Raw genomic sequence first — 14,879 nt, 5'->3', positions numbered from 1 at the left:
GCATCACCTGCTACAGGGGTGGTGATGGCAAGTTATTAGAAAGGGGATGCTGTGGGCATCTGAACGAATCGAGGAAAACCTCACGCACAGCGCCTGGTAATTAGGTGCTCATGTGGTAGGTCTTCTGCTTTCTAAAAAATAGTACCGTCAGGATGATCTGTTGCCTCTTTTGCTCACGAACTTGTTTGTTTGAACTAACTAGCAGTATGGCATCTAGTTTTATAGTTGCGTGTCCCTTTGCCTGCTGACCCCATGCTTATTTTCACCCAGCAGGTATCGAGGGGCCATTATGTATGTGTAAAGCTTTGTTTTCGCTGTGGGGAATACAAACTGAATAATTAGCAGTTCTGTACGAGCTTGTGCTGCTCCTGGTGGCATAGTTGTTCACAAATAATTCAAGTGGGAGTGAGCCGGGGTAGAGAGAGCGGGGGTACAGAATCGGCCTCCTCTAAGCCCCAAGTGGCAATGTGTGTCATGTAGTAGAATCTGCTTGGCCGTCCTGTGGCAGGCAGTGCTGTGGTCCCTTAGTGCACAGCCCAGGTGGGCTGTCCCTGCCCTTCCCCGAGCCTCACCTCGAGTCAGGCCAGACTCTCAGCCCCTCCAGGTGGTGCCACCGTGGGGGCTTCCTCGCCCAGCCTCGCTCCTGCCCTCCTGCTTCACATGAGGGCGGAGTCTCCTTTCTTAAGCTCCCGTCTGTGTCTCTCTCCTGCTTAAGTTCCGTGTGCTCAAAGTAATACGTCCATAATGTTGGGAAGTTGGGACATAAAGATAAAACCCACTGCCCAGATAACCAGGGATGTTGCCATCTGGTCTTTAAAAGTATTTTTTACAGGTTTATATAGTGCTGTTTTCCAGTTGTAACACAAATATTTATGTTTTTAAAAAACTCTTGACAAATACGCTTTTTAATGGCAATAAATATGGTACTTGGTACGTTGTTTTTCAAACACTGGAGATAACACTGTGAGTGCAGTATTCATGAATTCGTTATCTCAGAATGTTCACAAGCGGTGTGTTTATTTCGGAATATTCCATAGATACTTATTTGACTTATATGATGATAATTTTCGACGAACTCAGAGTACTGGGTTAGGGGCCATAGTAACTCTCAGATACACTTCTGTCCTCTCCCTCCCTCCCTCTGACCTCGAAGGTTGATCATGCACCCTCAGTCCAATGCACGCGGCACATTTCATCTTAGCAGTGCGGAACCTGTGGCATGGGGGTGGAAGCGATTTCCCCCAAGTTATGAAATTAGTGTAGGAATTAGGATTTGAGCCCAAATTTTCTGACTTCAAGCCTACTACCCTCTTCTCCCGCTACCCCTTTCTTTTACTGTGATGGTGAATCTGCCTGCACCAGGAGAGCAGGAGGCACAGTTCTCGTGGACTGCAGCTGGGAACAAGTCCAGAAACACGCAAGTGCGATGCCCCATGGAACCACCACAACAGGCGTATAATTTGGGTCTTGGCATTTCCCTAAAGGTGTCTCTCAGTCATTCAGTAACGAAGTTCCACTGGCCTGTTTGGAAGGTGGAGCCATCTGAGGCTAGTTTCTGTTATAATAGTGATCTCTAGTGAGATTCTGTGGGCCCAGAACGTGGTATAATGTTGTAATTTCCCTTCAGTAAATCATAGTTCCGGGAAATGTGGTAGATGTGGAGGTATTTAGAGTTTTAAATACTCCTGTTCAAGGTTTAGGTACTTTGAGGGGCACCGGGGTGGCTTAGTTGGTTAAGTGCCCGACTCTTGATTACAGCTCGGGTCATGATCTCATAGTTTGTGGGATCGAGCCCCGTGTCAGGCTCCATGCTGACAGTGCAGAGCCTGCTTGGGATTCCTTCTCTCCCTCTCTCTCTCTGCCCCTCCCCTGCTCGCTCATACTCTTTCTCTCTCTCTCTCTCTTTGAAAATAAATAAAAGATGTAAGTACTTTTAGAAACTTCCAGCTATACTAAAAGAGAAGGGAACCTAAAGCTTTGTGTTTGCCTTCCAGCTGCTAGCAAGTCCTGTGCCATTATGTCAACACACATCGTGGCCTGCCTGCTCCTCTACAGACACAGGCAGGTATGTCTGCAGTGTTACTGGAGTTGAGAAAGCACGAGAAGGCTTGGGCAGTTGTCCAGATACTCGCTCGCTAATAGGTCTGGCCCACTTCCGGCTTGTGCTTGTGAGATAACGCAGTAAAATAAGCTAAGCAGCCTGCCCACAGGAGCTTACAACTCTGATGGAGAAAGTCCATGTGAAAAGAAACCTCAGAGACTGCATGATATATGTGGCAGTAAGACATGCCTTGAGTAATACAGTTCACGTAAATAAGGCATATCGCGTTGATGTGCAGTAAGTGTTCTGACAGCTGACGGTTTCCAAGCTATTTGATTTGTATTTAGGACCATCTTCCCTTAATGCGTCTGTCTAAGCCCTGTGACGGGAGAGTGTGTCTGTCCCATTCACAGTCATTTCTCAACACCAAACATAGTGCCTGTGTGTGTGTGTGTGTGTGTGTGTGTGTGTGTGTATACATATGCACCAAATACGTAGTTGTCAGATAAATATTTAAAATGAGGGAAATTACTGCTAAGAAATAAGCACTTCTTACTTTTAGATGGCTGCTGCTTCCCTTGGTCACCTTATATGCTCCTATCACGTGTGGTGGCCAGAGTGTTCGCTGGATGTGAATATCTTGGCTTTCTGGAGGACCGGCCTTTTCACCAGTTTTCTGACCACCTGTGCACTGATATTCTGGCCCTTTTCCTGTATGTGCCAACAGCAGGCTGCAGGAAAGCCAAGGCAAGGAGAAAACTCCTCGGAATGGCCTCATGGCCTTTTGGGACGTAGGTTTTCCGCTGTCGTGAGACCATTTCTGTCTGTTTCTCTAGGGAATTGATCTCTCCACATTGGTGGAGGACTTCTTTGTGATGAAGGAGGAAGTCCTGGCTCGAGATTTTGACCTGGGGTTCTCAGGAAACTCCGAAGACGTAGTTATGCATGCCATCCAGCTGCTGGGAAATTGTGTCACGATCACTCACACCAGCAGGAACGATGAGTTTTTTATTACTCCTAGCACAACTGTCCCGTCAGTCTTTGAACTCAACTTCTACAGCAACGGGGTACTCCACGTCTTCATCATGGAGGCCATCATAGGTATGGCCTGCTCCGGGGTACCCTCATGAGCAGGAAAAGGGCCTAAAGCACAGAGTGGTGTTGATTTGGATGGTAGCCCCTTGTTTAAGGGAATGTGTTGCTGTATTTTCAGTTTTCAAATAAAAATAGAGTCTCTATCACTATAGCTTATTCTTACATTTATCAGCAAGTAGTTACTGAATTACTGTTTGCATAGTATACTTATTACTGAGGAGGAGAGGGAACATGTTTTGCTCTCAGGAGCTGGAAACATGACTGAGACAGCACTACACGTAGCAGTAAAATGAGTGTAGGGCACTCAGTTGCGATCAAGAGGGGGCAGAGGAGAAGGAGAGCAGGAGGGTCGGAAGTGTCTGAGGAACGTGTTTGATGGAGTTGGGATCCCATGGAATCATGAGCCCTGGATCCTGAAGGGATTTATGGAAATTCTTGGAGCTGTAAGGCTGTTGGCTTCATTGACGCATCTCTTTCCTTAGCCTGCAGCCTTTATGCGGTTCTGCACAAGAGGGGCTCCGGAGGGTCTGCCGGAACGTCCCCTAACTTGATCAGCCAGGAGCAGCTTGTGCGGAAGGCCGCCAGCCTGTGCTATCTGCTCTCTAATGAAGGCACCATAGCTCTCGTAAGTTAAGAGTCCTTCGTGTTGCCTGTTCTTTTTCTCGAGCATTTTTGTGAAAACACGAGCCACCTTTGTGTTTTTGTCTCAGAGGCAGTTTGGTCTGTTTTTAAAGCTGTATGCTCTACTCCTGGGTCTCAGTGACCATCTGGTCAACATGTTGTATACTATCTTTGTTTGCTATTGGGGTCACTGCTCCAGTGAACGTTTCATGCAGCTGGGAGGCATGATGGGACAGATGGCTCAACGTTCTCCATCAGTCAGATCCAAAGTTACTGAGCTCTTTTTTTTTTTTTTTTTTTTTTTTAATTTTTTTTTCAACGTTTATTTATTTTTGGGACAGAGAGAGACAGAGTATGAACGGGGGAGGGGCAGAGAGAGAGGGAGACACAGAATCGGAAACAGGCTCCAGGCTCCGAGCCATCAGCCCAGAGCCCGACGCGGGGCTCGAACTCACGGACCGCGAGATCGTGACCTGGCTGAAGTCGGACGCTTAACCGACTGCGCCACCCAGGCGCCCCTACTGAGCTCTTATTGTACATAAGGCACTGGGTCAGAGGTTTGTAAATTATTAACATGCCCAGAAGATAAGAGCTAGAAACAGTCTTAAAAATCATCTTTGCAAGCCCTTGTCATTTTACAAATGGGAAAACTAAGACCCAGCAGTACTGATGAGCATTTATGTTCTATTCAGGCACTTCTAGACATTCACAATGAGACATACATATTAGGCAATAGATTCTGTTTCCTCAAAATCATCAACAAAAAGAACTCGTATTCTATTTAAAGTCTAATACTCTTTCCCACTCATTTGAACGTGTCCTGGAACATTTATGAGTACATGTATTGTGAGTACAGCCCTCCTCCATAGCAGCATTATTTGTGTGTGGTATATTGTCGTCCTGTTGGGGAATCTGTTTTGCATGAACTTTGGACAGCAGGATGGAATGGGGTAGGTAAAGCTCCCAGGATTGACCTTGTCCTTTTCCTGAGTCATTTTTGAGCTATTTGAGTATTGTCTTTCCTCATCTACCACTTTTATGTACGATATTTACTGTGAGGTAGCATTTGCAGAGAAATTGTCTCAGAAAGAAAAAGAAATAGGTGGTAGGGCCCGACAGGCAGTCCTGATGAGGACTTGCTCCCCTGCGGGAGACGCTGAGCTCGGGGCACCCTTTGCACGTGGTGGCACCCTTTGCACGTGGTGGCACCCTGGGTGCTCTGACAGAACGAGGGCTCTTCATGGGCTTTGCCTTTGACCAGGCATTTAGCGAGAGGGTGGGCAACGGGGATCTTAGGGCTTCCCAGTGGCGTGAGGGGGTTGATACGGAAGCATTTGGCAGTCACCTTGTACCGTGTTTCTGTCTTTAGAAAAGTCGGCGACATTTATATTTAAATGCCTTTTCTTTTCAGCCCTGCCAGACATTTTACCAAATTTGCCACGAGACGGTAGGAAGGTTTATCCAGTATGGTATTCTCACAGTGGCAGAGGTGAGAGGTGGCTTTGCTTTATTCGCCTTTGCTTAGGTTCTCACTCTTCCTTCTCTTTCCTCCCGATTATTTTAACTAATGTTACAGGCAGTTATTTCAGCCAGTAATCACATTTGGTATATAGTCAAGCCCACATGAAAAGAAAAGTAAGGATAGGGAGAGTAAATGTCTTTGGGGATTGTTTTTAATACTTTGGTTTCTTTTGTGTCACTGGTCTTGTCCAGAACCCATTGTGACTTGATTCTGTGATACCCAGAAGTTTTCATTCCAAGATGAGATGTCAGTGCTTGTGGTTTGCACACACGCGTTTTTCTCTTTTGAGATTTTAAGTTTTGTAGATTTAGGACAGCAAGTATGGCCTGGGAAAGTAGATACCAATTTAGAGGAGGTAGGGGTATTATTATTTGCTCTGTCTGGTAGCTCCCCCCGCTGCCTCTTTCTTGTTTCCTTCCCTGCTGTCTCCCAAGTGATTCTGAGTTTGGAGAGGGAGGTGCTCTGTGGATGCTGTGGATGGCTAACAGGAGTAGGGGAGGGCAGTGAGAGAGGATACTTTGTCTGCTGTCCAGCCAGGCAGATGTCTGTGTGCCTGCGCATATTTATTTCCTGTTGGTCATCTCTTCGACATAGCAAGATGACCAAGAAGATACTAGTCCTGGTCTCGCTGAGCAGCAGTGGGACAAGAAGCTTCCAGAGCCTTTGTCTTGGAGAAGCGATGAAGAAGATGAAGACAGTGATTTTGGTGAGGAGCAGCGAGATTGCTACCTGAAGGTACTTCGGTGAAGAATTCTGGTGGACGTTACACTGAAGAGTTGGGGTTTATGTTGCCCTTAGTTAGTGAGGTTCTTATAAATGGGACTCGGGTGGCTTATTCCTATCTCTAGCACCCGTAAACCAGCCACAGTGCTTTCTGCCTGGTAAAGATACTCAAATGTTTGAGGTGAATGAATACCCCCCAGTGGTTCAGTTTGGGTGTAGGCAATGGAAAAGGACACAGAAGTGCAAATTCGGGAAGATGAATGTCGGGAAGGAGACCTGTCACAGCCCTGTCATCAGAATGCACAGGTGCAAATGTGTTTCCCTACACTTACGCTCACTCCTGAAGAGGGAGGACTTTCACTCAGTCATCAGTAAAGCCAGGCAGTGCCCAGAGTTGGGGAGGGATTTCTATTCGGCTGTCACTGGCCGGTGATTCTTTTTGAGTCATTCTCAGTCTTGCCAACCCTCCCAGAATTTCATACATTGAGGTCTTTGCCTTCAGTTAAAACAAATCCGGATCATCATAGGAGAAAATTTAGATTTCTAAGAGATTGATTGTCTCTGGTTTGTAATTTTATAAGTTGATGACCCATGTTTTTCTGAGTATTTTAAGTGGATTACTCTTTTAAAAAATTTTTTTAATGTTTATTCTTGAAAGAGAGAGAGAGACTGAACGTGAGCAGAGGAGGGGCAGAGAGAGGGGGAGACACAGAATCCAAAGCAGGCTCCAGGCTCTGAGCTGTCAGCACAGAGCCCAACGCAGGGCTCGAACTCATGAACTGCAAGATCATGACCTGAGCCAGAGTCAGCTGCGTAACCAGCTGAGCCACCCAGGCGGCCTGGCACTAAGTAGTTTACTCTTTTTGCAGTGGTATGATACCTCCAACTTACACACACACACACACACACACACACCCCACAGACTCAGGAGGTGTAGCTTTTGGAGAGTCGAAATGACCTTTAGGAGTTTTTCCATTTTGAGTGTTCATGGTTTTAAGAGGGGGAGTGGTCTTACCTCGGCACTGCCAGGGGCTTGTTGAGCTGGCCTGTTAGGTCTGCCACACGCACCTCGTCACCACTACTGTCATCTCCACTGTGTTACCATGTGGGCCCGAGGCCACTTAATGGTGGCAGCCAGTGCAGGCTGGGAAGGACCGAGGTGACCTTGGTGGTCTTGCCAGGTGCTGTGGAGCTGGGCTTCGAACCCTGGAGGGCCCAGCTTTGGGACCCGCTATTTTCAGTGATGGCAAAATGTCATAATTCTGTCATTTAAGTATGACCGGTTCTTCCAGGCAGCTGCTTAGTGAATGTAAATCTCAAGTACTGCAGGAAAGAGGACTGTCGTGAAGAACCCACTCACATCCAGAGTCCTTTCCGGCAGAGGGTCTGTGCCCCCGGAGTGGCAGGCTGCTTCTGGGGGGTGACTAGTGAGAGGCCGCCGTCTCAGTTGCCGCCTCTCGGGAGGCCCCTGTGTCCGCGCGCTTGCTGCTTCTCTCCCGCCGGGTGACCGCATGGCCCGCTCTCGCACTCCCAGGTGAGCCAGTCCAAGGAGCACCAGCAGTTCATCACCTTCCTGCAGAGGCTCCTGGGGCCCCTGCTGGAGGCCTACAGCTCCGCCGCCATCTTCATCCACAACTTCGCCGGCCCGGTTCCGGAGCCAGAGTATCTGCAGAAGTTGCACAAATACCTGATCGCCAGGACGGAAAGAAGCGTCGCTGTGTATGGTATGTGTGTCGCCACCGTGGCTTCTTTTAAAAGCTGTGCCTCTTTCGATTATAGGAATCTGCTAATTGTAGACAGTTAGGAAAAATTGCACACTTAACCTGACCTCCGACTGCATAGACTCCTGTTAGTGTCTGTTTTTGTACGTTATATAAACGGAATGATACAGTTACATAGTCTTACGTCCGGCTTTTTTCACCTAACATCGTAAGTGAGGTTCGTACGTGTTAGTGCATGTGGGCGGTTGTTCATTCTGTTGCCTTATAGTACTCCACCATATAAATACTTCTTGCATATAATTTCTATCCATCATCGATGGATAGTTGGGTTGTCTGCGCTTCGGAGCTACTCTGACAGGCGCCACTGTGAATGTGTCCTACGACCTGGGCAAACACACGCCCACTTGTACACCGGGTGCATCTAGGAGTCGTCTGGCAGCTTCAGTAAGCACTGCAGGTGATTCCTGGGTGGTCGTGCCCATTTGCACTCCAGCAGCCGCGTCTTTCCAGTGCTCCACACCCGGCCGGCATTCGCTGTATAAGAAGTGTGATCTGGTGGGAATAGTGTTTTATATAGTTAATGGCTTAGGACTGAAACTGCTTGGAATCGATACTTTCTAGAGCCAGAAGGGATCTAGAGATAATTTCTCTCTAGGCATCTCTCTCTGTCTCTCCATATCCATATAGATGAATATCTAGAGATAGAGCCACCCACTTAATACATGAGGAAACTATCGTAGATCACATAGCTAGTTAATGGGCAAACCCAGGTCCAGAATTCTCTTTTAACCTCTAGATTTGTGCCCATTCTGGTTCCACTGATGTGAGCATCGTCTGTGCGTCACTGTGCAGTTTAACCGAATTTCTACACCCTGTCTTGGTTGCCTCTCTCAAGAACCTTTCAAGATGGTTGTTGGTGTTTCTTCTTCTTTTCCTTTTCTCTCTCGTTTCCTCCCTCCCTCTCTCTTTCTGTCTGTCTTCTTGCTGTTTTTTCCTTGAAAGATGACAGAGCAAGTTTAAGGAAACAGCAGATCCTTTGAGACCTCACGGGTTGCAGTAGGAGAAGAGCTTGGCCCCAGTCTGCTGATGTGCGCAAGGCCTCTGGCACCTCCCACACTTTCTTACTGTGGATGTTGGCATTTTTGTGTTTGCTGAACTTTTTGACAAGGTCTTATCCTGTCTCTACAGCTGAGAGTGCCACTTACTGCCTTGTGAAGAATGCTGTGAAAATGTTCAAGGATATTGGGGTGAGTGCCCACCACTTACAGTACAAAGTTGTGTCTTCTGTTCTCTTTCCGCCCAGATCTAGTCTATCCGAGCCACCTTTGTTTGGGGTGGGCCCTGAGAAAAGCAGTTTCTACTGGACGAATCATGACAGTGTTTCTGGGGATTGAGAGAGGGCGGGTTATGCTGAAGGTGAGGCCCATCAGTACAGATTTATTTGGATGTTCCAGAACTTTGCTGATTTTCTTCTTCATCCCCAAACCGTTTACATACAACAGGTGTTGGGGTGTTTCAAGCTGCTAGTATAGTTTTGGTAGGGATGTTAATGAAGCCATATGATTTTCAGTTGTTGTGTTTTTGCTGGTATTGCCAGAAGTATTGTCCAGTGTACTTTACCTTGCTGTGGGACATGAGTTCCATGGAGGTACTGATAGCCTTTGTAAGGGACTTATTTGTGACTTTATTCTAACACAAAGTTTAAAGTATACTGATTGGACTCTGCCCAAGAACATCACACCCACGTCCATAACCTCCCCACCCCGTACTCGTAAACACCCACATGCACATTTGCTTAAAGCCAGGATATGATTTTATGTGCCTTCCTGCCTCTCGGGGTCTAGGACACAGGTCAGGGTTGGTGCCAGAAATGTCTCCTTTCTTCGGTTTGTCTTTAATTTCAACTTTCTCTCTAGGTTTTCAAAGAGACCAAACAAAAGAGAGTGTCTGTTTTAGAACTCAGCAGCACGTTTCTACCTCAGTGCAACCGGCAAAAACTCCTAGAATACATTCTGAGCTTCGTGGTGCTGTAGGTGACTCCTGGCCCCGTGGCGAGTGAAGGGAGTGGGGCTTGTCCCTCGTGGGCTCCAGCCTCTGGCTCGAGAGTTGAAGGCGCCGGCGTGTGGTCAGGCCTGACCTGTCCTGATGTGACCTGCAGGAACACAAGTGCCTTCCCCTCCGCGGGCCTGTGCTTCTCCCACCCTGAGATGACACAGCAGCCCCCGTGCAGGTGACACTGGGGCCTCTGCCTCCACTTGCAAATCGTCGGTAGATGACACAATGAGATATCAAAAAATCATCTTGGAGTCTATTAGAGATTCACCTTTAAGCATAACTGTTAAGAACTAATTCCTGTGATGGGCACAAAAACGTAGATTCATTCTAGAACCGAATCTTGTATAGTGTACCTAATACTGTTGGATAATTCGTCGGTATATTTTCTGATTAGCGGTTAATGCTTCCTTTAAACATGATCGGGTCATCCATTCACTGTGTGTGGTTTTTTTTTTTTTTTTTTTTTTTTTTTCCAGTTTTATATTTGTCAATAGTAGCTAAATTTTAAAGGGGACACCTTTCATCCCAAAGTGCTTTACAAATGAACGGGCTGATCTGTATCACACCCAGGTATCACTGTGCTGTCCTTTGCAGTCAGATTTAGAAAGTGTTTTAAGAACTACATGAAAACATGAGGTTAGGTCAGAAATAGAGCTAATGTGATCAAACAGTTAACATCAGGAAGTAAATTTGGCTGGCAAAATTCAAGGTAAACTTTGCCAGAACACTGACTTTGAACACTTCTGCCCATATAAAAAGTGCCATTGAGTTTTAAATGACCAGCAAGTATTTAGGAACAAGTCCTGTTTTATTTCTGCACTGTCTCCCACCCCTCTTGGCACCTGCCTCTCAACAGGTGCAGCTACTTCTTAGAGATCTTTCCGCTAAATAGCACCTTGCCTAACTTGATTAGCTTGGCCTGATGGACTGTGATAGTGTTAAGTATCGGGGCTCTAGGCTGCCGACCCGGGGCTCTCATGTACTGCGTACAGGTTGTGCACTGCCCCAGTCCAGGTGACTGGTACCCACTCAGGCTGTGTGGTATACAGCATGTGGTGGCCCCCTCGACAGGCAAATGGTTGAAGGCATTTATGGAGTTTTAGCTGCGAGGAAAAACAATGGGTTTTTAAAAATGTGTATGGGCTAATATGCCGAAACCCTGAGGCCACATAGTGGCAAACTATGATGAAAAATTGCTCGTAATGGGTAGGTGCCTTTTTATGAGCAGGAGCATAATTATTTGTTGTAGTGATGGTGTGGATTTCATAAAGATCATGTGATATTAAAACATTTTCTAACAGCTTATTGTTCTTTCTGTTCACGGTATTATGGAATTAGGAATTTTTCCTGATGAATATGGCATATAGTCTTTGAATTTAAAGGTACTGAGAATTAAGTTTGTACTTTTATAAGCTTGGACTTTAAACACTAATAGTATCTCATAAATATCCCGTGCGTGTCGGGAGAGGGAAGGGTACTGGTTGGTATTTCAGTGTACGAAATAGCTCGTTTGAAACTCCTAGCAATAACGCTGTGCCGTTGCGATCTTTTTCCAGTCTTCTCAAATTCCACGTTTAAAATATGTTCGTTCTTTGTAGGAACTCATGTGCCCTTAAGCCATCGTCAGTGTTGTAGCGGCTCTGGTGCGGAGCGGGCTCTTCACCTTGTAGCACTCCATTTTGCTAACCAGGAGAGAGGAACGTGTCTTCTTTTGGCTGGAGCTGTGCACATGGGGAACACCCACGGAGGCTGTCTTATTCCCCGTGAGTGGCCCTTTTCTAGGCAGGCAGTCATTGCACTCATCTCTCTCATTCCCCTTCTAAATTATAGATAAGGATTACTCAGGCTGTCTCTTACTTACCTGGAGGGTCAAGGTTGGGACTGACCATGAGTGGAATCGGCTGCAGTGCCTGTGACTTCTGCTAAGAGCTCCCGCCATGCCCGCCCAAGCAGGAAACAATGGCTTCTCTGGCTTCATTTCCCTTTTCAGTTGGTTTGTCTTCTAGAAATCTAATCAGATGCTTTGGGGAATGCAACGTATGATTTGCTAGCTCTCTTGCAACTTAACTCACTGTGAGAATAAATATGCATGCTTTTTGTAATTAACTGGTGCTTTGAAAACCTTTTTTAAGGAAGAAAAATCTCAACCAAAGTTATGCTCATCCACACAAGCTGACCCTGAGTTAATTTTAGCACAACTCATTCTTCAGTGCCTCATTACTGAAAACAACATACATCATCACAGTAAGGCTTCCAGATAGCACTGTTTTGCTTAAAGATTTATTCTCACTGTTTTCCAAAAGCGAATGGCTTCCATGTAAGAATAAACAAACTAGGTGCTTGTAAATAATTTATTACAGTTTACTCTATTGCATTTCTGTAAACCTGAAATGCATGCCCTCCAGGGGAAGACTGTGAGTCAAATTAAAAAACAAAATCCAATAACAAGCAATACGAAACTGCACGCTTTCAAATTACCAATGTCCTAAGTGATTTCAGAAAAGGGGAAGGAATTTCTGCTCTCTTAGCTTTGAAGAAAAACAAAGGGAAGGCACTAGTGTGAACCGTGTAGCACTAGTAACAGAGAAAGTATTCCGAATCTTCCTTCTCGGATTTGTCGTCTCTGGAAGTAAGAGAGGTGAGCGGATTGCAATGAATGTAAACTCAGATTGTGGAACTTGCGGTCCCCCAAAGGGGAAAAGCACATCCCATGGTTCTCCATGTAATCTGAGTGCGCTGTGAGATGCTCACTGGTGTTTTGTAGAAGTGTTGCTGGGTAAAATAAAAGTGTACGTGAATCCTCTTTTTTCAGAAACTCATGGTTTGCTCTAGGGTAGCAAGGGCTCAGGGTGTGCCGGTCCCAAGCCTGTTTAACCCAGCATTTCCAAACTATTGTGACCCCAGGATCTTTTTCAAAACCCCTTTACACCCCTACGAACCTCCACGAAGCCATGGAAAACATTTTGGGAAGCACTACGTTAAACAGTAACAGCAGGGAGGCAGAATTTTGCATGCATTTTGTATAATCTAATGTTCTAGTTAATGGGTGTACATTTCCTCCCCTGGAGACAATAAGCACAGAAAACTGTAATATAGGTAGTCCGATATCTTTCCTTTGATGGAAAGATCAGCTGTCAATGATCCTGGGTTTTTCCCTGAAAGTAGCAAAATTAACACAAGGATTAACTGGGGTAAATAATGAAGATTTTAATTCAGACCTAGAAGAAAATATTGCACAACTGAATGCAGATTTTTATCCACAGATAGTTCTAGTGTTTAGAAATGATAAGCCCTATCACTGAAGTTTATAAGACCTAATTTGGATGTAAATCTGTTTTTTAAAACACTCTTTTTAGGAACTTGAGACTTGGCATCTGGCATTCTAGTTTAATACAAACTAATGATCGCATTTGGAAGAATTTTGCCTTTATTTCTAAACATCTAAAGCTCTGAAATGCCTTGATGGAAGGTGTTATTTTCCTGTTGTACAAAGAAATGTTAAATTGTTGTAAAAAGGCTTACTATAAAGTACTGTGAAATAATACTATGTGATTTTGTGAACGAAACTTATTTGGAAACGTTGATTGATTTTTATGCCTGTTAATGTATTGTCAGAAGCACAGAAGTGTAGTTTTGTTTTAATAAACCAAAAAATGAATATATTCTTGATATCTCAAATTCGTAGTTGAAAGTTCCCTAATAGGTTATTATACCATTGCTCTTGTTGGACTTTACATAGGACTTGAATAAAATGTTCATAGGAAATAGCCTTGCATAAATTTATGGACCCCCAGTGGATGGTTTTTATCACTGACCCAGAGCTCTTCAAATTTGATCAAACTTTTTATCTCCTTAATAAATATTCGTATCACAGAGATCTACTTTGAGTTTCTGTAAAGATTCCTTTAAACCTGGTGCTTCTGTCATATCTTTCTATACTGAAGTGTTAGGTTTTTTCCACTAGTTCATAATAGTTGCTCAGAAATTACTTTTTTGACAAGTAAGGCAAGTATTTTCTTAGAGCACTATTTTCTGTGGATCCTTCGAAAGCCTTCAAATGCAGCCTTCTCGAGAGTGCGCCCTCCAGAAAGGGTGGCGACCACGTGCCTGGACCATGCAGCCATGCCCTTTGGGTACATGACATGTCTGTGACCCTGACACCCCAGACCACGAACCCTGCTCTCCACCAGACCCTCTATCTGAACTTGGTACTTTGTCCCCTCTGATTTGCTCTGGAAGGTTCTTGCCAGGACTATATCCTTGCCCTCTGGTGCGTTCATTCTTTGCATTGGCAACTTTCTTGCTGCCGCCCAATGTGACCTTCCCCTTATCATACAAAGTTCCATTTTTTACAACCACTTACTCTAAATGGATGTTAGTTGATTTTGAAGTCTCATCTCTTAATGTTCAGTTCTGTGCTCACTCATTTTAGTCCTGTTTATTCCCCCTTTTCACACCTTGCAGTCTGTCCTCACACCTATCTAGTAAAATTCTAATGTCCCTCCTTGACGAATACAAAGTCATTTTCCTACTTGTCTGCAGCATCTGTGGTGGTGTCCCTGCTACAGCCTGTCTTCTCACTGAGATGCTCTCTTGTTCTTCCAGTTTCCATGGCCCTCTGGTCTTCTGTCTCTTCAGGATTCCACCCTTCACCTCTTCCTTGCCTCCCACCCTTTATCAGATGGTCCTGGTATTGTTTCGGGAACCTCTGAGTTAAAAAAAAAAAAAAAAAAAGTGAATTTTGTCCGAAATTTTTATTTGTTTTTTTAATATGAAAGCACCTGGTTTTTACATGGTGGTGTGACAAACTGTGTGGATGGCGTACACGGCTTCCCAGGACCGCATAGATCTTGGCAGCTGCCAGTTCACGCCCTCTGGCCTGGCCGAAAGCAGTTACGAAAGCACCAGTTCCAGAGGCCCCTTCCAAGAGCCAGAGGGCGATCCATTGTTGGGAGAAGGTTGACCTTGCTCCTCTGAGTTCACCAGGGATGAAGTCTCAAACCAAGGCTTTGATGATGACCACTGGCTAGTGTTTAACCAGGCAGGCAATGGGCCTCTGAGTCGGCCTTTGATGTTGGGCTCATTTCCATGCCCACGTCGA

At 45.4% G+C, this 14,879-nt stretch overlaps 1 protein-coding gene across 5 annotated transcripts in view; it reads left to right on the top strand.

Moving 5' to 3' along the window:
- Nucleotides 1-13,655, top strand: part of GPAM (glycerol-3-phosphate acyltransferase, mitochondrial) — a 63,246-nt gene extending 49,591 nt beyond the window's left edge. For all 5 annotated transcript variants that reach the window (XM_045438901.1, XM_045438899.1, XM_045438898.1 and 2 more), the window contains 8 exons: nucleotides 1,995-2,065; nucleotides 2,878-3,142; nucleotides 3,619-3,761; nucleotides 5,169-5,246; nucleotides 5,874-6,014; nucleotides 7,537-7,726; nucleotides 8,912-8,970; nucleotides 9,640-13,655. In XM_045438901.1, coding sequence (XP_045294857.1) covers nucleotides 1,995-2,065; nucleotides 2,878-3,142; nucleotides 3,619-3,761; nucleotides 5,169-5,246; nucleotides 5,874-6,014; nucleotides 7,537-7,726; nucleotides 8,912-8,970; nucleotides 9,640-9,756 — 1,064 coding nt within the window. In that variant the 3' untranslated portion in view covers nucleotides 9,757-13,655. The remainder of the gene's footprint in view (nucleotides 1-1,994; nucleotides 2,066-2,877; nucleotides 3,143-3,618; nucleotides 3,762-5,168; nucleotides 5,247-5,873; nucleotides 6,015-7,536; nucleotides 7,727-8,911; nucleotides 8,971-9,639) is intronic.
- The last annotated feature ends 1,224 nt before the right edge of the window (nucleotides 13,656-14,879 follow it).

Source organism: Leopardus geoffroyi, chromosome D2 (genome assembly GCF_018350155.1).
Source record: "Leopardus geoffroyi isolate Oge1 chromosome D2, O.geoffroyi_Oge1_pat1.0, whole genome shotgun sequence".
In the NCBI taxonomy this organism is placed as follows: domain Eukaryota; kingdom Metazoa; phylum Chordata; class Mammalia; order Carnivora; family Felidae; genus Leopardus; species Leopardus geoffroyi.
The sequence above is the reverse complement of the archived record's forward strand: the minus strand, read 5'-3'. Positions and strand labels throughout refer to the sequence as shown.